A 24,274-nucleotide genomic window follows, 5' to 3' on the forward strand; every position below is an offset into this window, starting at 1 on the left:
AGATACAAACAAAGTACTATAGTGTCTATTTTTTAAATTTTATTTTGAAACTAAACCCGGCCTAACTACTACGGATTGAAGAGCAAAGCTTGAGACAGACAGTCAATGGCAGCACTACTACGACCGCGTCAATCATGGCCCAATCGCAGCCCCCCACGTGTCCACCTTCCTCTCCGGCCTCGTGCCCTCCTTTATTAACCGCGCACCACCCGCTGCAGCATCCGAGCTCCAACTCCGTTACTCCGGAACCCAAAATCGGCAGACGTTCTCTCCTTTCCCCCCCACCTCCGTAGATTCCCTTCCTTGGAGCACGCAAGAACCCCCACCCCGCGCGGCCGCGGCCATGTCCATCCCGCGGCTCCTCGTCGCCGTCCTCTTCGCCACGCTGGCGGCGGCGGCGTCCACTCCAGCCCACGCGGCCGGCGCCGGGTCCTGCGCGGCGGAGAAGTTCTCGGACAACCGCGTGTTCGCGGCGTGCGCGGACCTGACCCGCCTGGGCGCGTCGCTGCACTGGTCCTACGACGCCACGACCTCCTCCCTCTCCGTGGCGTTCCTAGCCTCCCCACCCTCCGGCGGGTGGGTCGCCTGGGGGCTCAACCCCAAGGCGCAGACCATGGACGGCACGCAGGCGCTGGTGGCCGTCCCCAAGGCCAACGGCGGCGGGTACGAGGTGCAGACCTACAGCATCTCCGGCACCACGCTCGACAACCCGGGCCCGCTCCCCAACTACCAGACGTCCAACCTCGCCGCCGAGGTCGCCGGCGACGGCCGCGTCACGATTTTCGGAACACTCAAGCTCCAGAACGGCACGGGCGCCGAGGTCAACCAGGTCTGGCAGGTCGGGCCGTACTCCAGCGGGGCTCCCCAGATACACGAGATGCAAAGCGACAACATGAACTCCAAGGGGTCGCTCAACCTCCTCACCGGGGCCACCGCCGCCGCCTCCGGAGGCAGCATCCTCCGGCAGAAGAATGTGAGTTGCCTTTGCGTCCCCCCTTTTGTCTGTTCGCGTTAAGCCATTTGTTTGTTTCTTCGATTCTTACCCTGAGCTGGTGCAAAATTTTAAAGCCAATTTGATCTCATTCACAACACAACTCTGCTAGTATTCGATTCCTGACTCAATTTTCAGTTTAGAAAAAAACACTTTTTTTTTAACAAAAGAGCTCTTCTGTTTTACGTTTGTTTTTGCGAATAAGTTACTGTATTTACATGAAGCGTTACTGTAACGAAAAAGAAAAGAAAAAGCAAGCCACACAAATTATGTTCGTCGCATGATTTTTTTTTTATTCTCTGAGGAACAGCATGTTGATGTAGTGGTAAGAACGTGGGAAACCTACCCCTTTTTTAAATTCCAGGGTTCGAATGTAGTATGTAGCTAACAAAAGAAAAATCGTGAGGTGTTCTAGGATAGTCTCACAACTAATTTTTCCCGGTGCGTTTAATTGATTCAGACCTGCTAATCAACTGTATTAGCCCGTACGGCAGGCAGCGTTTGTTGACTGTATGTATATTGTGCGTGACAACATATCAGGTTTCTCTCTTCCTTATCCGTACGCTTCGAATTTTGGTGTACAGGGGGCGCAATTGTCTTCCCCATGTCAGTTTTCTTGTTGGACTAGCAGTACAGCTTGGATTTGACCAAATTTTGGTGGCTAAATGCCTCATTTTTTTTGTTTGCGTTTATATGCATTCTGGATTCTGAAGAACAAAGGCATATGCGGCTAACATGCTATTCTGACCCATCAGGGCAATTCGATGCACTCAAGATAATCAACTGGCATATTTTTATTTCATCACAGCATATCATACTAGTAGTGTAGTGCCTAGGTATCCTGGCAGAGGTGCCTTGTGAGTTTGTGACTGATGAAGTCTTCAAAGAAAAATATTGTCTCCGTTTCCATTAAAAATGGTATTACTGCCATTTACCACCTAACAACTGGTACCATCTTAGCTTACTCCAGTTTGCTCTGGGCGTACTGTCTAGTATTTTCTGATTTCATCAAGCCATTTGCATTTGTCCCATTCTTTCAGTAGACTCATCTACCACCTAACAGCTGCCTGTTACCATCTTACTCCAGTTTGCTTTTGTGAGTTGTGACAACTGATGAAGTCTTCGAAGAAAAATAGTGTCTCCGTTTCCATTAAAAATGCTAGCACTATCATTTAGCACCTACCAGCTGTTACTTCTGATTTTGCCTTGGGCGTACTGTCCAGTATTTTCCGATTTCATCAAACCATTCTCATTTGTCATGTTCTTTCTGTAGACTCATGGAATCCTGAATGCTGTGAGCTGGGGTCTTCTGTTGCCGATGGGAGCCATTTTCGCAAGATACCTCAAGACATTCAAATCAGCTGATCCGGCATGGTTCTACCTCCACGTTGCTTGCCAGCTGATCGGGTACGGCGTCGGAGTGTCTGGCTGGGCAACTGGTATTCATCTTGGAAACCTGTCCAAGGGAATCACCTACTCACTCCACAGGAACATCGGGATCACAGTATTTGCTCTTGGTACTCTGCAGGTACTACATAGCATACATCCATCCTTCTCATGATGATGCTCTTTCTGCCACTGATGAATGGAGAAACAAAAACCCCCCTGCTGATAATCTTTTCCCATTTACTAGATATTTGCGCTCTTCTTGAGGCCAAAGAAGGATCACAAGTACCGGCTGTACTGGAACATCTACCACCACTCGGTCGGCTACACCATCATCATACTGGGCATCATCAACATCTTCAAGGGCATGTCCATCCTGGACGTGGAGCAGAAGTGGAAGACGGGGTACATCATCGCGATCGCCATCCTAGGCGCCATCGCCGTGATCCTGGAGGTCGTCACATGGGGCATCGTTCTGAAGCGGCGGAAGGAGGACAGCAAGACCTACAATGGCACCTCGAACGGCGGCCGCTTGCCGCTATCTATGTAACTTCATCACCATAGTCAGGCCCTCTGACCTAAAACTATCTTCGGTGTTGTGTTGGTGTGCAGATTTAGGAAGGGTTAGGCCTTACAATCGTTTTAGTAATCTCGTTTTTTGTATGATAGATGTGTATGTATACTGCCGATTATTATACTGGAGATGAGTGAGTGATACCGGTGGCATTGGTCCTTGCCTGTTTCCTTTTTGTTCTGGTCGTGAATGCTGAGCTGATCATGCACTTGTGTTCTGGGATCATGCTATCTGCTGCTCCATCAGTCCATCTTGTAAAAAAGGCTTATGAGATGAGGTGTACCCAGTGGCTGGTTGGTGAAGCTGGGATGAGAAGAGGATATACAAGCCCCACTAGTGGGAAGTGGAAGCATGACATCTTCTAGAAGAGTGAGACAGGTAGGAAACGTCTAGTATACTGCTTGCTTGCTAAATTATGTGCAAATTTCCTGCTATCCAGTGGAGGTAAAAAAGTGAAGGCCAGGCCCCCAGGGAGATCACTTGGGTTCGGCGTGGCCATGGTTGGTTGTTTAGGACAAGAAGAGCATCGTCATGCTTCTAGAATGCAAAGTGTCAACGTCCCCGAGCGATCTGATCTGCTGCTCTTCCCGTTGCCGCAAATGCGTGTTCAAGTTCAGCTGTCCCAGTTTTCGCTATCAGGTTATGCGTTTACGCGAATCCATCGGTGCACACACACACACACATGGACGAGAGCGACTCTCCAAGAATAAAAGAAGAGGAGCAGCGTGTGGCTCACTGGGTTCACCAATTCACCTCAGCAGTGAGAACCGGAGAAAAAGCTTGTGGCGCAGTGCGAGTCCGTCTGCAACTTTTTTCCTTGGTGGTGGAAAAATGCGTGGCCAGGCGGACGCACGCACAGGAAAAACGGAAAATCCACGAGATGCGTGTGACTAGCGCAAAGGCGAAAGGCGTGTGAGCAGCAGCAGCAGGCCAGCAGCAGCAGCCCCACGCAGCCACGCCTGGTGGTGGTGCGGATTCGCTCGCCTCAGCCGGCGCTCGCGTTTGGCTGGCGGTGGCGCGGGAGCTGCCACCGCACTGCAAGCAGCCGGCGGCCGCCGCGGCTGGCGCTCACCCGCTTGCGGCTCGGTTCATGCGCGCCGCGTCGCCGCGCGCACAGGCCGGCACCAGAAAAAAGGGGGCTCCTTGTTGCATGGACCACGCCATGCCACGACGACGCGACCCATCGCGTCTTCTTCCTCTGCTTCGGCCTCGGCGGCAGCCGGCAGGGTTGGGTTTTTGGCGACCGTACAGGCTAAGATACAGTATATCTCACCGGCAGTCCGGCACCAACTGACGGAATGATTGCAAGCCTTTTTTTCACGCCGATAGCGTGATGGTACGATTAGGTCGGTACATCATGCATGCACAGAGATAGCACTTGGCCGTCCAATGCCAACTGCTACAGTAGCAGTTCGGCAGGACTGTGTTTCTTTCCTCGTTCTGGCTCCGGCATTGGACGGCCAAGTGCTATCTCTGTGCATGCATGATGTACCGACCTAATCGTACCATCACGCTATCGGCATGAAAAAAGGGTCCTAAACATTGCGAGTTCTAGCTGAAATGGGTGCAATCAGCGCTACCTGTACTTTTGTCTCGACAGGATCATTCTGTTCGCATCATTGTTTTTTTTTAATGAATGATCACCTTTTCATCAAACATGCTAATGCAGACCGGTAGTTCACATAGTACTTCGTTACATATACAAACTTAACTTTACTTTTAGAGAAAGATCATTAAGCAAGATGATATACCTGTACATTTATCATGACGTGCAAACTAGTAGTTCCAGAAGTCTCACTTTCCAGACCGTAGGAACCTCCCTAGAACCTTGTAATCTCCTGCAAACTCAAACCTTCTTTCGAAATTCCAAAACTTTTCCCCAGCAGTGGATGCACAACCAAAATGCCTGCTCATTGGAGGCGAGGCGAGGTCAGTGAGCCTGGCCAAACCCAACTATCATCAGTACTCTAAACGACATGCAGCTGTACCGACCAACTCACACCAAATCATGACCAAATCATCACCGGGCTTGGACTGTTCAGTGTACCAGATTTCACCCAACCCTAACTGCACTGCACACCAGGATCTCTCCTACTACTCTCCTACTCTATAGCCTCCATTACCTGTCAGCTTGTCTGGTTCAAACTTCAAACCTAAGCTGTTTGGTTGTCAAAGCTGCTGAATACTTTTTGGGTGTGTGAGCATGACCCATCAGGCCATCATCATTCAATGGGGAGTTGAAAAGTTTGTTTCGCTTGCACTTGGCTCAACTTCTATCCACCTCAAACGCACTAGCATTCGTGTGGTCGGTCACCTTCAGTTGGTGTGTTGGTGGGTGGAGGAAGGGTTTCAGTTTCTAGACCCAACTCTGAAGCAATTTGCAGGTCAAAGGAGGAGCCGGGGAGCTCAAGTGTACCCTGACAAAGTTCAGTTGAAGTGACTACCAAGCATCGACAAACTCATGATGAACCCTATCGCCGATTTTTTTTTTAAACAGTCTGGCGTTGTTATAGAAGCAGCTTCAGTTCTCGTTGAGCTGTATCGCAACTGAGGTGTGTGCAGTAGGAGCAAAGCATCATCCAACTTGACAGGAATAGCAGACAGACAGGATAGATGCTGCTTTCAGGTTCCCAACATTCTGAACCGAGAGCCAGTGTTTGTTGAGCTTGAGTTTTTTTTTTTTTTTGACAAAATATTGAGCTGTAATTGGACATTATGGTATTGGAAAGGAAAAAAATACAACAAAAGATTACAGTCTCATTAATCAAGGAGAATGTCCTGTAAGTCACATGTATTGCCTTTGTGTACAAACCACTCTACAGTGATTCAATCAATGAAGTAAATTATACAGACTATTGATCAGTCGGTACTTCAAACTCACAACCTCTATTACATATTATATATATACAATTATATACTACACCTTCTAACAACATAATTTCGCTGCCAAATCTACTAAAGAAGGTAAAACAAAAAGGTTAACTTAAATTTTTAAGGGTAATTGCAACAACTGCACATTTCTTTCCTCCTTTTTCCCCTTTTTGATTTGATACGCAAAGCGGTGAGGCATATGTACAGAACAGGATGAAGAGCAGAGCCACTTTTCCTCCCAGCTTAGGCAAGAAATCTAAGGCTCTACCGGCTAAACACTCAGAAGAACTACAACACCAAGCAAAAGAAATTAAGCTCAGCTTTTACAAGCTTCGCTTTCGCACACCGCACAAGTCATGCACCTCTGAGCTGCCAAATTTTGCAAAATCAGAACGTAGTAAGTGATTCAACTGGTTATTCTTGGAACCTGACTCAGCATCACTTGGTGAGTCGCTAATAGAGTGTGGGTTAACGGGTGGGGGAGCTGAAGGCACCGGGCAGCAATGCCGGACAGTGATCCTGTGTGTGACGGCCTCAGTCGAGGAGCTGCCTGTGACATTCACCGAAAGAACAACCTCCATATCTCTGGTGGCTTCACACCACCAGTTTTGCTGTACTCCGTCGACAAATTCTTCTTGTGTGAAGAAGTCTTCATGATGCACAGCAACTTCCATTGTTTCTCCAGGTTCGATGAGACCGATTGATGGTTGGACCTGTTTAACATTGCACAGTATAAATACAGAAAGAGAGGGGGGGGGGGGGGGGGGGGGTTGATCCTTGAAGTATGCAATACAATAAGAATATGGAATGACTGATTACAGACTAGTCAAGCGACTTGCATAAATTCGTATGTCTTTGCCCAATAATATATCTCTGCAAAACGGCTATATAAAAAGCTACCGATAGAACCAAATTCAGCCTCTTGATAATTGATTAACAGTTTCGGTACAAGTCATTATAATTTGCGATTGATCAGATTTTGGTTCTCAGAATTAGGAAACCAGAAAGAAATAGTTCCCAAAGAGAGTATCTGCTAGAAAAATATGTCGCACAAGTGGAAAACAAGTTCCACTGTTCTCCAAGTTTTATGTTTCTAGAATATACAGAACAGCTACATTAACTATGCTCAGCATTTTTGTTTCAAAAAGACTATGCTCGGCATTTGAAACTAAATGACAAATGAATACGATAATTTCCTACAAGCAAAATTATGATCAGAACACACCCAACGAATAAGGGGGGGCACATTATCCTTCTGGAAGAGCTATGAACTATGTTTTACTTTCTGATGAAAGCATGACAAGCACCCTGCAAGCAAAATGTTGTGGGAACCTAATATAGGCTTCAACTATAGGGGTTCCTGTCAAAATGCCATTCAGCTGAAGCTATGGCATATTATATCTAATTAGTAAGTATGATATAGCAAATGAGGTCTAATAGGGCGACAAAGTACACAAAAAAGAAACAGCAGTGTACATATAGAATAAAAAAAGAGTAACTCTACCTCAAGCCAAAGTGGAAAGCCAAAGGATGCCCTTAGGAGCAGCTCAGATTTAGTTCCATCTTGCTTTCTGATTGATTGGCCTTCACACAGGATTTCAAAAGCAGCCTTACTAGTTTCACAGTTATTAGTTATTCGAAGGATAACATCATCTTGATTTTCCAATATAATGTTGTTTGTGCTGACGATAGTGTCTGGAACAAAATGCAACTCTCGAAGCAAAGAGCATACTTTTTTGTTAGATTCGATTATTTTTTCAAACTCTTGCCTTCTTATCAGCTCATCTACTCTTGCAATATCAACGCTAAATATACATCTCACAGGTTTATGATCACTATCTGTGACATCCATGCAAGCTTCATACCTAACAAAGAGCAAAAAACAACAAATTAATTATGCAAGGAATAGTTATACTAAAGAAAGATCACATAACTCCAGTAGTTCTCTTCCTCATCTCACAAAAAAATGGTCAAAATACAAAAACGCTTGGCTCTGTGAAATCTTACGCTGTAATTGCAGCAACAACAGGACACTCTAATGAGCATTCAGCTATAGATACAGAACGGCTATCTCGATATAGTATTCTATCGCACCAAGCAGGTATTCTCTTCTTCTCGCCTGAATCATACCCTGCATGGAGATGATGGAACAAACTCAAATCTAAAGCAGGTGGTACGAATAAACCATGAAAAAAATGAATTGGAAGTAACAAAAGATGGACATATATAACAGGCAAGCACTATAAGCATCAAATACAGTACCTGAGAGACCCAACTGGTGTCTTTGGAATTTGTAGGTTGGAGGAAATTTGATTGGACCTTCACGCATTCCTTGAAACACATTTCCTGCCTTCATTTCCGCTCGAAGTTGATCCCTTTCCCTAAGCCAGTCAAAGCTCCTCTGAGAGACCATATCCCTTGCTTCATCATAGGTGATGCCATTAAGCCGGTAGTTGAAATCACCAAGAAAGACAACCATATCAGCTTCTGCCAGCTCAGGCGTATCTTCATCGGCTTGATTTTCATTAGCCTGCCATTATTACAGTATGCATACATAAACAATTTCATTCCCAGGAGGAAAACTAGCCAATTATTGTTGTGAACACAGTTTGATGATCACATACACTCACTGCTTTATGCAATTGGACAGATGTAGCAGAAGCTGTAGTACAACAACAAAGAAAATGTGTTATGGGTGTCATGTATAGCAATGTTAGTAAACAACATTTCACAAAAAGTTAGTAAACAATAGTGCTTCCAAGAGGCATTTCACAACAACATACCTGTAGATCCATGAGGTTTGTTGAAAGTCATTGTCCGATAAATGTGGTCGAAATCAGCATTACGACGGCTAACATTTTCTTGATGTGCAGCAAAATGATTGTTTACGAAACATATCCTGCGATCAAAGACTCTTATTCTTAATCCGACACCACCCTGAAAGAAGCATCAGATGTCATTTATAGTTACAGTGTGGAATGGCGAAGGAAATTTGGAGCACAGCTTGACAGGCATGAAAAGCTAATAATCAACTATTGAATTCACATATATAGTTTCAAGAGTTTATCTGCGGATTACTGAACAGAACCTTTCAAACTTATCCGTCAGTTGAATTCTTTTGTTCTAACACAGGCGGACACATTGCTTCTTCATGGTACAGCCACAAAAAGAACAGCACATTTTAATAAGTTTACAGATTCTATGTTGCATTAACTCTAATAAGTACCATGCAGATTGCCAGTTTCTCTTTTCCTTTTCCTGCAAACATTTTCTTTTATTTTATATTGTGCAGAAGGGAGAGCTAGGGGATGCCTAGTGGTAAGACACAGATCAGACAGATGGTACCTCGTACCTTCATCAGAAACAAGAAAGTTAAGTTGCCTTGACAATCGCTTACCTTGTTGCCAATAGCACGCCCAAAGCCACATGGTACTGCAGCAGCATCAACATCACCAACATGTGGCTTAAGGTCATTACTTGCCCTTCAAATAATCATGAAGTAGAATGTGGAAATATGAGATGAGAAAAAAGTATTTAAGCACAAACTGTAATAATCATGTGAACAGAAATTTACAATGTGTTATTACGAATGATTCAAGTACCATGCAGCAATAAGTAATCCTGCCAACTGCCTTGAACCAACTCTGTGGAAGGATATCCCCTCATCAAGTGTTTTGCCAATACTGTCTATCCACCACTGCCCATTGGCGCTGCCCTCAAGCCCTACCTAAGGCCATAAGACAGATATATTGAATCAAATGATCACCTTATAGAACAATAATCAAAAGAACACAAAATAGTAGGTGACGATAGCCGGTGATGTTGATTTTTCTGGATTAAACTGAAAGCAGCAGGAGAAAGATCAGAATACAGTAATGAGTAGGGAAAATATAAACTTATTAGTGTTCCCTCTTCCCTCCCTTTCAGCTATCAGGGGTAAAATGGACACTTTCTAAAAATGGATCTATAATTAATACGAAAACAAAATACATGAACTTCCCAAGTTTTAAGTAATAGAAGATTCTGTTAATTGTGAACAGGAGTCAGAGGATATCCCTTCCTATAAGCTACAACATTGAAAACTTTAACTCGGGATGGAAAGCAAATGGTAACAAGGTGGAGACACAGTACAAGCATTGGGTGTATTTACATTGCATTTTGGCACAATAAAACCTAAATGGTTGGGTGCTTCAGGACCACAAACATGAAGATTCACAAATATTCTCTCAATTTCATAATATTGTTCAAGAAAAAGAAACAATGTTGTCAATTAGTGATAGTAGGTGGATAATTCATCGAATACTCCCTTGAGGTCACATATTTTGAACAAGCCTATAGGAAAATCTTCCTCAAATCATGAAATGGGTGGAGTAGAGACAATAGGAAGACTGTCAGAAACTATTAGCTACCTTCCCACTTGACAAGAAAGAAATAATATTAAGGTGAGGCAAAGTATCTTAACCAGATTTTTTTTCTCCCTGTTCTAACACTATTAGCTACCTTCCCACTTGACAAGAAAGAAATAATATTAAGGTGAGGCAAAGTATCTTACACTTTCTTTGGCTGCTGCCATGGCAAGAACTCCAGCACCCATCTCGACCTCTTGCAAACCTACCACCACTAACCCAACATCAAAAAATGCACCACCTAACCATGACCTTAGTGCTTCAGGAGAAGCTTTCTCTTGTGCAACATTCCAAGTCCCAACCAGTATTTTAACGTTCTCTAGCCTTGTATATGACAGCTCCCTGCTAGCCAATTCATAGCGTAGAATATCATCGAGAGGGCTAGGGGAACTTAGAGGCCATCCTCGAATACCACCATGATGTGCCAAAGAAAAAATGTAAGAATCACCAATTGCCATGTTTATGACTGGACAGCTATGACCAATCCATCCTGCCAGAAGGTTACCTTCAACATCCATAACTTGAATAGTGCCACTTGCATAGCCCACCCAAACCCTTTTTCCAAGTGTCTTTATACATTGAACAGAAGAACTATGATAATGAAATTCTTGCAATCTATTCCCATTTCCATCCCACACAATAATTGAACCATCTGTGCAACCAGACCAAATTGTCCCATTCATTGCTTGAGCCACTGCTTCGGTTCGCCGATTGTCTTCCACCAATGTCCCTTTTGTTGCAACTCTGCGTACAGCATCAGCTGCGCCCATCAAGGCATTCCTAGATTTCTGAAAAAAACTGAAAGAACCTTGCGGTTTCTCCTTTTTTGTGGGTTTTACTTTAATCTCTTCCTCTATGAACTGTTCTGGCATTACTGGGGCCTCTGGCCGAGCTAAGTCCACTTGACCATCGATGCCAAATACTTTTAAAAGCTCCCTAGTCTTAGCATCCCTGTATAAAATTAAAATATATATATAAATTAAGTGCCGGTGAACTTGAGGCGGTTGTTAAATATATCTATATTTATCAAAGCCTACCAAAGAGCAAATGTCATGCTAGTTAGACTCCAAACTTTTGCTCGGCAGCGGTCTGAAAGCATGTGTTTCACATCAGCAGCAGGCAAAGAGCACATGTTACCAACTGTAGCATGGTTTCTAAGGTCAATATAGGATTTTTCAACCAGTGAGGCAGCCATATGATTTTCTCCTGATGTAAATGAGAGGGACTTAGCAATGGCGTCCCAAGGCCATGCCTTTATGACACCCCCTTCCGATCCTGACCAAATTTCACCTGTTTCCAAGAGATTAAATGAAACAATAAATTCGGATAGTTTTTAGACCTTCTAAATCCAAATCTATGTTGACGCATAAACTAATAAAACATCAGTGATGAATAGACTAAAACAATAAAGATCTCGTGATTCAGCCATTGGTAGATAGCAAAAGGAAAGCGTCCCAATGAAGCTGGGAGAATAGGTTTAGAATGTTTGATTGAGGGTACAGAGTTGTTCATCAAGAATCATATAGACTATGGATAAGGATAACATCACTCAGCATCTCAGCAATAACAAGGAACGATTTGGATTTTGCAAATTAGTACTCAAGGGTTATGATAGTTATAAAGGTTCCACAGGCTAATTCATTTCTGTATGAAAAGACACCAAAGGCTAACTCTATCCAACAAAACTTCTACAGCTAGGAAGATGCCAAATGCGCTAAATGACTAAATCCATGCGTATTCACCTAAGGCCCTGTTTGGATGCACATGTATCTACATCAAACCACAAGTGTTGGAGTGGAATTTAGTTTAAATCGACTCCAATCCACTTCAACACATGTGGATTGAGAGAAATACATGCACATCCAAACAAGCCCTAAGAAAGACAAGGGAATGACGCCATTCCATGCAAATTAGTACTCAAGGATTATGATAGTTATAAAGGTTCCACAGGCTAATTCATTTCTGTATGAAAAGACACCATAGACTCTACCCAACAAAACTTCTCCAGCTAGAAAGAGACGCCAAATGTGCTAAATCCAAGCGTATTCACCAAAGAAAAGAAAGACAAGGGAATGACGCCATTCCAGAATAACTTGTAGCTAGTCCCTACTCTATTTGTAGATGTCCCCACTCATACAAAACAACAAAGCTTCGACATAAAGTACTCAACATATATAGCTAAGATTTAACGGTGGCATGGTAATATTCTAATTTGGGATTCCGGATTCAAAATTCTCGTCATCAACGAGTCAATAACTATACTGACTACTGGAGGTCCAAGAACTTTATTGCTAAGCTACCACAATTCAGTTACGTGAAATCAGATAGTAAAAAACCGAACATTCTGGAATCCCAGCACACCTTCTGGCACCGAAAAAGTGGCATTGTCTAAATTGCTAGAAACAGTCAACAGAGCGCAAAACAACGAGATGATCCAGCAAGCAAAGCTTGTTACCGTACGACGTGACGACGATGGCGAGCACCGGCGTGCGGCTGTACGCCTGCCACGCGAGGGCCTCCTTGAACATGGGTGTAGTGCCGGCGGTGTCTCCTCCGGCGGGCGAGGGCGCGGCGTGGTCCATGCGCCACGCCCTGATCCTGCCGTCCCTGTGCCCCGTCCACACCATCCCGCTGGCGCCGTCGACCGCGGCGCAGAGCGCGGGCGGGACCGGCACGGACTCCCTGAACGGCGCGGCGTCCTCGTCGCCGCGGCGGCGCGGGCCAGCGCCCGGCCGCCACCCGCTGAACGCCTCGTGGAGGTCCCACACCCGGACCCCGGACTCGGCGCCCGCCCACAGCTGCCGCCGCCGCGGGTCGCACGCCAGCGTCCGCAGGAACGCGCCCACCTGCGTCTCCCGCAGCGGGTGCGGGCGCACCTCGAGCGCCGGCGGGCGGGCCGGGTGCATCGCCGCGCGGAGCGGCACGCGGAAGATGCCCTCGCCCCCGCCGGCGCCGACGAACTCCGGCAGCGCGCCGCCGTACTGCGACATGGCCCGCTCTAGTGCCGCCGCCACCGCCGACGGCGATGGCGACGCCGAGCCGCCGTCGACCCAGGCGGCGAAAGAGGCCGCGGTGGCGAGCGCCGTCTCGCCGTGGCCGTGGCGCTGCGGGAACGACGCGCAGCGTTGCGTCGAGGCGGAGGCGGAGGCGACAGGATCGTCACCACCGTAGCTGAGCACGCGTGGCGCGGCGCGGCGGGTGCACGCGGGCGCGGAGACGGGCTCCGTGTCGCGGGACTGGTGCAAGTCGACGGCTTTCCGCTGCGCCGACGGCTCGTCGTCCGGGTCCATGTCCCCGCGTGGCGATGCGTGTTTCAATCCGGCTTTGCGATTTGGAAGCGACGCGAAGGAGGTGAGAGTGCAGGAGGAGCGGGAGGCGAGCGCCGGAGAGGCGAGGGAGGGATGCGGAGGGTCGGGCGGGGCCGGAACGGAGGCCACCCGTTGCGGGAGCGGAAGGGGAAGCAGGGACAGGGAGGGGCGGGGCGGGGCCGTGCAGGGGAGGCAACTGTGAGAGCGTGGACTGGTGGCGCGTGGGTTTATATGGGTGGATGCCTCGTGGACCGGGAGCATGAAAAAACGGATCACTTGTTTGCAGAAAAAACAAGGCAGGCCAAGCAAGGCAAAATCCCCTGCCGCGTCCTGGCTCTCCACTGCCATTGTGAACGAAAAGACAAATTTGATCGATATTATATTTATTTTTATATTTTTAGTTGAATTCAGATTTGAACGGACAATATTAATCATGTTGGATAAATACGGTTAGATATTAACATTATAAATATATGATTTAAATATTTAGATATAGATATGGTATCGGATGTTGAATATCCGAACTCGGATATGGACAGATTTAAACTCCCGTAAATTATAAGATGATTGACATTTTTTACTCCAAATTTGATCACTTGTTTTATTCAAATAATTTTTGTGTAAACATAGTTAAATTTAAGTCATTCTTGAAAAACTTTTATTAATAAACCAAACCACCACAAAAGAAGTGATATTTACATAAATTTTTAAATAAAACGAGTGGACAAACTTGATATCTTAGAAGTCAACGTCTTACAATTTGAAATGGATTGAGTACCAAAATAGCAAGATAACAGGTAGCTTTTTTTCATTATATCTTATTAATTAAGTTTCTAGGTAATTTTTTTAGAAAAAAGACTTTTTTATTCTTCTTTTGATGCTTTTCTAAGGCTCTGCTTGGTTTGTCCTCCTAAACTTTAGTTGCTCTAAATGATTTAGTCCATTTTAGCCACTCCAAAGTGACTAGACACGATTAAAAATAATTTAGTCCCATTTAGTCATAGTATTTGGATAAAGTGTCTAAATGAAACTATAAATTAGGAGTTGCTAGGTGAACCAAATACCCTCTAACTATGTTCACTTGCATAAACTTTCTACAGTTGTTGTCATCGATCAATTATTTGGCTTAAATTTCTCTTATCTTTCTTTCTACACTCATATCCTATATATGACTGCAATTTATGCTGATACTAGATCTGGGTAGCCTTCAATTCTTTGATGAGCTCAAAAGTCAGTACACAAAAAAAATATAATTCTTTGTCCCTCTTGCAAATTTAAAATTTAAATCATCTTATACCTTTGCGAATATGCACTTACCTCTTTTTGTCATAAACCATCACCGGATTCATTACAATGGTATTCGTTGGCTGGCCCAGCCATCAAATGATCATCTTATCGCATAGAAAAAAACAAATTATGTCCCTTGTGCTACTTGCAAACTTGTCAAACATGTGTACCAAGGAATTTTGATTGGTCAATACTACTAGCTTGTAAGATATGAAAATATGCTTTTTATGATTTTGTCATCACCTCCCTCTCCTAGTCTCCTTGGTCATCTCCATGAAATTCGTTAAATTTGAACCATGATCATTGAAATGAACACGTAGTACATTCTATTTACTTGTCTGCCTCCATCGGTATCGACATGCTGCCTAAAACTTTTTGGACATGAACACATGGAATAGAGGGAGTCTTTTCGGATGGAGTATATGTCCAATATGGTTGAAATTTTACGTACATCAGGTCATACAAAATGCTTCTAATTAGTACTCCTAGTAGATAATAGTACGTGTGACTATAGCCTACACAACTTTGATGACATATAGATTGTGTGACGCTACTTTATCTAATATTATAGGATAACGATAAACCTAGATGGCTCGACGGATAGACATGAAAACAAGAATCTTTACGCATACCATTCGCTAAAAAAAAAAGAAAAAAAAGAATCATTACGCATACCGGCAGTCAAGATCACTTACGTCGTCCCTGATCAACTCCCTAAAAAGAGCGATGACCTCTTCCTAATCTCGCCAAACCTTACCCATTCTGAGCTCCTTTAATTTATCCCTAAAACATAACCCTCTTTTAGCACCTGGAAAAAAAACTGCAGGTCCATATCACGGGTGTAGACTAGGTCCACCGAAATTCCTTGCGGGCGAGAGCGAGACCACCGACCCCACTCGTTCGTGGCGGCCACATCGGCAGCGCCCCCCGACCCCCGGCGTCTCGATTTGGATTTCAGCTTTCCGCCTCCCTCCCCGGCCACTCGCTTTCGGTCGGTTGCCTTGCCCACCACCACGATCGAATCCCGGTTAAACGAACCAGATATTGACAATTGGCCGGCGTCGCCCTCCGGCCTCCATTTTCAGATCGCCTCTGAATAATTAAATTAATCTGAAGATCGGTGCGCGAGGTTGCTGTCAGGTCAGCCTCGTCGGGAAACTATGCAGGTGCCGACCATCATTAAGACGCAAGCTAGGCTAGGAACCATGACTAGACGACTTTGTTCCTTGTCGTCGTCTATTCTCCGATCCTTTCAAGCGACCCTCTCCTCCACGGCGGCTCGGCACCGGAACGGACTTTTGCCGCCGCTCAGCTAGGCGGACGGAATAAAGTCTCGCCGGAGAGGGACGTGCGCGCGGTTTCATCGTACTACACGGGAGTAGAGTAGAGCAGAGCAGAGCACCAGTGCGACGGCAATGGCGGTGGCACTGGGCACGCAGAGCAGGTGGACCGGACGGGATCGAGATCGAGATCTCGCGCGCGCACTGCCGCTGCCGGGTGCCCGCCGCCGGCCGGGCTTTGGAATTGGAGGGCCATGAAGTGCTCCACCTCCGATCCACTGGTGGTTGTCAGCAGCAGCCATCGATCGATCGAGCAGGGGACAAAAAGTCTGTGCGGGGATCGTGGATGCGTGGACCTGCGTGCGCTTTTCATGTTTCCCTTTTTTTTTTCCCTTCCTTCCGAGCTGGCCGTGACGTTGCGCTGGCATAAGGATGATGCCGCACAGCACAGCACAGAGATGGCATGGGCGATGGATGGATGGCGCTGGCCGGCCGGGCCTGCAAATTATTGGGAGATGATTTAACCCAGTGGCCTTCGCTTCGGCCTTGTTCCTGTCACATCAAATCTTTAAACGTATGCATAGAGTATTAAATATAGACGAAAATAAAAACTAATTACACAGTTTGGTCGAAATTGACGAGACGAATCTTTTGAGCCTAATTAGTTCATAATTGGACAATATTTGTCAAATACAAACGAAGTGCTACTATTCCTATTTTACAAAAAATTTTGAAAGCCCAAATCAAACCCGGGCAGGAAACGTTATCTACACAAAACAATTGCGGCGTCCCGTCCTCCTCTCAACTGTTGCGATGCTCGCTCATGCGAAATAATTCACTTTTTTATATACATTTATTATACATTTGTGAGAGAGAAAACTAATAAGTGGACCGTACACATGGATGAGTGAAGGCATGATAGTACTGTACGTACCAGTGCCACAATTATACATTCCACGTGAGAAGAGAAGCCGTGGCCTTTTTCAGCTGGAAGCAACAAACTTTTTTTGTTTTTCCGCCCCCATGTCCTGACCGAGAGAGAGAGAGAGTAGCCAAAAAAGCAACAAGCAAGGACAAGCTAGACCTGCCCAGCTGTGCGGCTGGCTACAGCGTGACTGCGTCGGCTACCAACCGTTCGATTCGAGCGCAACCAACGGAACACGGACGGTGATCAGCCTTCGGGCCTTGTTTAGTTCCAAAATATTTTGCAAAATCGACACTGTAGCTTTTTTGTTTGTGTTTGACAAATATTTTCTAATCATGGACTAACTAGGCTCAAAAGATTCGTCTCGTCAATTTCGACCAAACTGTGTAGTTAGTTTTTATTTTTGTCTATATTTAATACTTTATGCACGTGTCTAAAGATTCGATGTGACGGGGAATCTGAAAAAATTTTGCAAAATTTTTTGGAACTAAGGTCTTGTTTAGTTCCTAAACGAAAACATTTCGTGACACTGTAGCATTTTCGTTTGTTTGTGATAATTATTGTTCAACTATGGACTAATTAGGCTCAAAAAATTCGTCTCGTCAATTTCGACCAAACTGTGCAATTAGTTTTTATTTTCGTCTATATTTAATACTCCATGCATACGTCTAAAGATTCGATGTGACGGGGAATCTTGAAAAATTTTGCATTTTTGGGTGGAAATAAACAAGGCCTAAACGTGGGCCTAGTTCACTCACACTCGACTAGGTAGCTAGCAGTGCAAAGGCGCTGCTGTTTTGCTTACTGTACCGTACGTTGGTCACTCGAGAACGATCCAACTTTTAACCCGGGTAAGGTACAGGTACTGGTACGGTACGTGTGTGGTAGGAGTAGGCCGAAAGCAAGGGGGACACCCTATGGGCTATAGCCATATCCTACTCGCGGTAGGGTCGGTCGCTCCGTGTACCTTTGGCGGGTGCACGTCGCCATAGGATTCACCACGGTGGTGGCCGCACGCGCGGCCGTGGACGCCCGGCGCGGGAGCGGGAGCGGGGGACGGCCGGATGGGCCGTCGTCATGTCGCGTGGGCGGGTAGGTGGAGCGGCCCCAACTACCAGCGCCACCTGGCTGGCGCGGGTCGGGCCAATCGTGGGTGGCCTGCCGGCGGCTGCGGGCGTAACGGCTCGGCGCTTTGGCCTGTCGCGGGCGTAGCGGCCGGAGCCCGCAGGTCAGCAGGCGACCGGGTGCTGCGCCGGCCGCGCGGCCACGTGAAGTGCAGTGTGTGCCGCCGCGCCAGATTTGTTCTCCATACAGTATTATTAAAGAGTATTATTACAGTTACCAAGGCCTTGTTTAGTTCCAAAATATTTTACAAAATGGACACGGTAGCTTTTTCGTTTGTATTTGACAAATATTGTCCAATCATGGACTAACTAGGCTCAAAAAATTTGTCTCGTCAATTCCGACTAAACTGTGCAATTAGTTTTTATTTTTGTCTATATTTAGTACTTCATGCATGTGTCTAAAGATTCGATGTGACGGGAAATCTGAAAAATTTTGAAAAATTTTTTGGAAACTAAACAAGGCCCAAGACTATAAACTAGTTAACCGAGCCATAGGAATTTTATGGGGATAAAACTCCTCTCTCATCTGATAAAACTCCTTCATTTAATGACCTTGTCAAGTCAGCAATTTTACTTATGTTACATCATATTTAATGTGCATAACACTCTCATAAAACATACACTAAGACTGTGCCTTACATCTTCCATCCTGCAGGCAACCGCGCGGCTCCATCTTCGTCTCTCGAATCGTCTCTCTCCGATCCATTCGTCACATCCGCGAGCGCTGAAACTAGCCGTGCCACAAATGCGACGGCGTTGACACTGCTGCGCCGTAGTAAGTACGTGTAAACTTGGGGATGTGCGCGTTCATCGTCACCGCGTAGGTGACACGTTCCTTTTTTGATCATTCACACGGACTAGTAGGTGAGAGTACCCAAATTGGCACAGTCGTTTTTGGAGTAGCTCTCTTCTTCTCTTCCTCGAAAAGGCAGAAGAGTCGCAGAGATGCGAGCACGACATCGATCGAGTTGACCAAAGCGTATATAAAATCTTGGTGTACTCACCGTGATCCCAGCTGATAGCTGGTCGTGTTTAGCTCCTCCAAATAGCATCTGTGGATCTGATCGGAGAGGATGTTTGGATTGAGAGACTAAACTTTAATAATAGATGTCAAATCAGATGTTGGTGACTTATAGAGTGTTCAGATGCTAATAAAAAAATAAGTTATAGACTCCGTTAGCAATTCGCAAGATAAATTTATTAAAACTAATTAAATTGTCATTAGCACATGTTTATTGTAGTAATCATAGATTAATTAAACTAATTAAATTTAAAAAAATCATCTTGCAAATTAGTTTTAATTTGTGTTTTTAGTTTTAAAAATAATCTATATTTAATATTTTATGTATATATCAAAATATTTGATGCGATAGTGATTAAACTTTATATGGAGAAACCAAACGTGGCCTAAATACGTGAGTCATGCGGTCCTTAAAGAAAAAAAGGTGCAATCATCGTGATAATGATGATGATGCGCATATATACTTGCATGTTGCTCTCTCTATTTCTTTTTTTTTTGCCATAAGTTTAGCTAAATTCGTAAAAATTGTATGTAATATTTGATTTTTCAAATATATTATGACAATAGATTGAATGATCTACCTCTATTTAATAATATTAAATTATTAAATATTATTATTAATACTAATTATATAAAATTAATTAAATTTATTTTTAAGGAAGACATAACGATAGTTCTTTAGAGACAGAGGGAGTACGTTGTCAAGCTTCATAATTATACATACATACGCACACAGTATATGTAATATACATAATAATATATATAATATAGGAGTCTCGATCATGGCGATCAGTGTCAAATTAACGAGAATATATTGCCATATTCCTGTCTAGGAACTTCGCCTCCTGTACGTATCATATTCACGAGCTGGACATGCCCCGAATAGGAACCTGCTGGCCGCTGCCATGATTGACGAACAATGCCGGACGTCCGGCGACGTGAGACTGACGACGACCGCAGCGCGAGATGTGGAAATAAACAAAAAGTTTGTTTCTTCTCTAACTAACCACCAGTGCAAGTGTGCAACTGCTAGCTACCCGCCAAGATTATTCAGGTTGCCTGTAGTCTCCGATAAGGGAAAATAAAACGAGTGCTGGTGGTACTCAAATAACAAAGCAGCTCCTGAGATCTTGCTCCATGACGTCCATGCTTTCAAACTTCTTTCCGATCAAGAGGATTTGATTGCTGATTGGCAACCTCTTTTTTATTTCCTCCGTGGCGGTGGTTCGCACTATCCGGGGTATTCATGATGTCATTCTTCTTATCCATATCCGTCCTAAGGCTTTGTTTAGTTCACCCAAAAACCAAAAAGTTTTCAAGATTCTCTGTTACATCGAATCTTTCGGCACATATATGAAGCATTAAATATAAACAAAAATAAAAACTAATTATACAGTTTAACTGTAAATCGCGAGACGGATCTTATAATCCTAGTTAGTCCATGATTAGACAATATTTGTCACAAACAAACGAAAGTGCTACAGTAGCGAAATCCAAAATCTTTTCGCATCTAAACAAGGCCTAAAAATGTATACTACAGTTTTAGTTATATGTCTATTAGTGGAGGCAGAAGCTTTTAGAAGCCTATACAATTCTTATTATGTAAAGATATATATTTAGTTAGAAAATTATAGAGATATATTTTCATATAAAGAAAATTTTCTTTGAATGTCGGCGATGAGCCTAGCCGGTTGTCCGGGGTGGCAGGATGATGGCTCCACCACTATATATGTGTAATAACTATATGCCACAAGTTAAACATTCCGTAAAAAGTATTTTCACGATGAATTTAAATATACTTTAGTGATATCATAAATATTGATATTTCTGCTCTTGGTGGTGTGGAGTTCATTTAATTTATTTATTAGGTGTAATCATTTCATTTTGAAAGATCTTGAAAGTACTATTTACAAATTATTTTGTGCCTTTCAATCAAATCTTTTATGGTAGGAGGCGGATGCGGCCATATGGATGCGGCCTGGCCTTGTTTAGTTCATTTTTTTTTTTTGAAAAATCGCACTTTCGTTTATATTTGACAAATATTGTTCAATCATGGACTAACTAGACTCAAAAGATTCGTCTCATCAATTCCGACTAAACTGTACAATTAGTTTTTATTTTCGCCTATATTTAGTACTTCATGCATACGTAAAGATTTGATGTGACGAGGAATCTAAAAGTATTTTTACAAAATTTTTTAAAAACTAAACAAGGCCGCTCTCCAGTCTCCACCCCTTCCTGACCTCTGCGTGCGTGCTTTGTACACCCGTTTCTTGTTTAGTGCAATTTTCTTCCTTTGTGGACTTTAAAATGTCTACTAATTTTTTATGTAAATATTTTCTCGAGCAACTCTAACAGAAGCCCTCAAATCACCACCCTTTACTTCTTTTTTTAGGGCTCCCCTTCTGTTGAAGGCCTCTTTTTTTTTTACATATATTGCAACAACACTGATGGGGAGCGAGCGCGGAGTAGCGAGGCCGAGGCGGAGTGGGCGTGCAAAAAGGTGCGAGTAAGGCCTTAGTTCTTTTTTTGCAAAATATGGACATTTTAGTAATTTCGTTTATATTTGTCAAATATTGTTCAATCATAAATTAACTAGGCTCAAAAGCAGGTGCGGATCTAAGCCCCCGGGCGTGGCTCAGAAATCTCTTTAACAATTTCTTTTTGAAGCCTAAAAAATCTATGAAGATATAGTTTTAGCCCTATCCGATGCGGTTTAAAAATACCTTACAGTATTTTTAGCGCCCCCCCCCCCCCCTGAGGCGTTTCTAGATCCACCACCGCTCAAAAGATTCTTCTTATAAATTACAGATAAACTGTATAATTATTTAGTATTTTTATCTATATTTATTACTTTATACATGTACTATAAGATTTAATGTGATAGAAAATTTGAATTATTTTGTAATTTTTTTTAAACTAAACAAGGGTCTTCGATGGAATGGAAGAGATAGAGATGAGCGTGGCTATTGGGCCGGTCCGCTGCTATGGGCCTTGTTTAGTTCACCCTGAAAATCAAAAAGTTTTCAAGATTTCCCGTCACATCAAATCTTGTGGCACATGTATGAAACATTAAATATAGATGAAAATAAAAACTAATTATACAGTTTAGCTGTAAATTACGAGATGAATCTTTTCATCCTAGTTAGTCTGTAATTGAATAATATTTGTCACAAACAAACAAAATTGCTACAGTACCGAAAACTTTTCACTTTTCGGAACTAAACAAGGCAGGCCTAGAAAGGTCGCGTCCGGAGGGGGACGGACGGCTGTCTGCCAGCATTACCTTCAAAATTTTGTATTTTTTTTGTTTACTAGCAAAATATTTTGCAAAATGTGAATAGTATCAATTTCGTTTATATTTGACAAATATTGTTCAATCATGAATTAATTAGGCTCAAAAGATTCGTCTCGTCAATTTCGATCAAACTGTGTAATTAGTTTTTATTTTCGTCTATATTTTATACTTCATGCATACGTCTAAAGATTCGATGTGACGGGGAATCTGAAAAATTTTGCAAAATTTTTAGGAACCCCAAAAATTTTGCAAAATTTTTCATATTCCCCGTCACATCGAATCTTTAGACATATGCATAGAGTATTAAATATAGATAAAAATAAAAACTAATTGCACAGTTTGATCGGAATTGAAGAGACGAATCTTTTGGGCCTAGTTAGTCCATAATTGGACAATATTTGTCAAATACAAACAAAAGTGCTAGTATTCATATTTTACAAAATTTTTTAGAACTAAACAAGGCCAAGTTCGGCCCGCGCCCAAATTTCGTGTGGCCCGAAACTTAAATTCCCGCCAGCCAAGGCCACCATAGAACCCCCACCAAATCCTAAATCAGTCCATCGTGAAGCGGGCAAGCGGTCATCGATCTTCGTTCTCTCTTTACTAATTACTCCATAGTCCCAACGACACATCGTTCCTTGTTCCGGAGACGATCAATCCCCTCCCCTACTTCCATTCTTCACTGTTCGTCTGCTCGGAGCTCCAAAGTGTCGGCCATGCTTCGCCTGTAAACTCAACAATGACAGATTGACCGTAATTGTACACTGGGACCCCGTCCAGGTACTGTAAACATGATTGCCAGCGTGTTCGATTGCGATTCCTGCAGTTTCACACACCAGTTCAAGCTCAACTTTTTGGAGACGGAGAAGGTCGCAATTGGACACTTAGTCAGCTCCGAGGACATCTCCGCTGGTGGGCACCTCTGGAGGATCAAATGCTACCCACGTGGGGATAGAAAAGAGAACTACGGTCAGTACCTAGCTATCTACCTCCAGCATCAGAGCAAATCCAAAGATGCCGAAGCTATCTTTGAGGCTTTCGTCATGAACAAAGACGGTACTGCATCTTCATCTCAGAGAAAAAGGCAGGTGCGCGTTTTCACATCAAAGAGCAGCGCGAAGGAGAGCTGGGGTTGGACCCGCTTCGTGGAAAGAAGCGTCCTCGAGTCACTCTACGTGACGAATTCTGGCTCGTTCATCATTATGTGTGGGGTCAAAATTCTGCATGAAGACTCACTTGAGGTGCCGCCCTCGGACATGGGAAACCATTTCGGCCTCCTGCTGGATTGCGCAGAGGGCTCTGATGTCTCATTCATAGTCGATGGCGAGAAGTTCCTTGCTCACCGGGGCTGTGCTTGCCGCTCGCTCGCCTGTCTTCAAGGTGCAACTCCTAGGCTCCATGGCGGATTCCAAGATGCCATCCATCACCTTGCATGACATTGCGCCGGCGACGTTTAAAGTCATGCTCCGGTTCATTTACACTGATGCTTATCCTGAGGAGGACGAGCTCGGGGACTCGTATGACATGGTTAGGCACTTGCTTGCTGCAGCGGACCGCTTCGCCTTGGATCGTCTGAAGATTTTTTGTGCTGCAGATCTGTGGGATAATGTGTTAGTGGACACAGTTGCTACCACTTTGATCTGCGCTGAAACATATAACTGCCCACAGCTGAAAAAGAAGTGCATTGACTTCATTGCAGAGGACAATAACTTCAAGAAGGTTGTGTTAAAAGATGGTTTTGTTCAGCTGGCGCAGCAATTCCCAGCCATTCTTGATGAGCTGAGGGAGAAGGTTGGAGTATAG

At 44.2% G+C, this 24,274-nt stretch overlaps 2 protein-coding genes and 1 pseudogene across 3 annotated transcripts; 2 read left to right on the plus strand and 1 right to left on the minus strand.

Moving 5' to 3' along the window:
* LOC8062416 (cytochrome b561 and DOMON domain-containing protein At5g35735) lies at positions 216 to 3,126 on the plus strand. Its single transcript, XM_002444676.2, has 3 exons — positions 216 to 973; positions 2,265 to 2,519; positions 2,625 to 3,126. The coding sequence occupies exons 1-3, from the start codon at positions 344 to 346 to the stop codon at positions 2,925 to 2,927; spliced, it is 1,188 nt and encodes a 395-aa protein (XP_002444721.1). The 5' UTR covers positions 216 to 343; the 3' UTR covers positions 2,928 to 3,126.
* LOC8063976 (type II inositol polyphosphate 5-phosphatase 15) lies at positions 5,689 to 13,718 on the minus strand. Of its 2 annotated transcripts, none has more exons than XM_021464270.1 (11): positions 12,684 to 13,718; positions 11,266 to 11,518; positions 10,375 to 11,179; positions 9,425 to 9,549; positions 9,220 to 9,304; positions 8,606 to 8,759; positions 8,453 to 8,484; positions 8,085 to 8,352; positions 7,830 to 7,953; positions 7,327 to 7,687; positions 5,689 to 6,535 (listed from the first exon to the last, which is right to left on the minus strand). In XM_021464270.1, the coding sequence occupies exons 1-11, from the start codon at positions 13,516 to 13,518 to the stop codon at positions 6,146 to 6,148; spliced, it is 3,432 nt and encodes a 1,143-aa protein (XP_021319945.1). In that variant the 5' UTR covers positions 13,519 to 13,718; the 3' UTR covers positions 5,689 to 6,145. The 2 variants fall into 2 exon arrangements, with proteins under 2 accessions (XP_021319945.1, XP_002445838.1); XM_002445793.2 differs by having other exon boundaries at positions 8,447 to 8,484.
* LOC8062417 lies at positions 13,630 to 24,274 on the plus strand (annotated as a pseudogene).

Source organism: Sorghum bicolor, chromosome 7 (assembly GCF_000003195.3).
Source record: "Sorghum bicolor cultivar BTx623 chromosome 7, Sorghum_bicolor_NCBIv3, whole genome shotgun sequence".
In the NCBI taxonomy this organism is placed as follows: Eukaryota; Viridiplantae; Streptophyta; class Magnoliopsida; order Poales; family Poaceae; genus Sorghum; species Sorghum bicolor.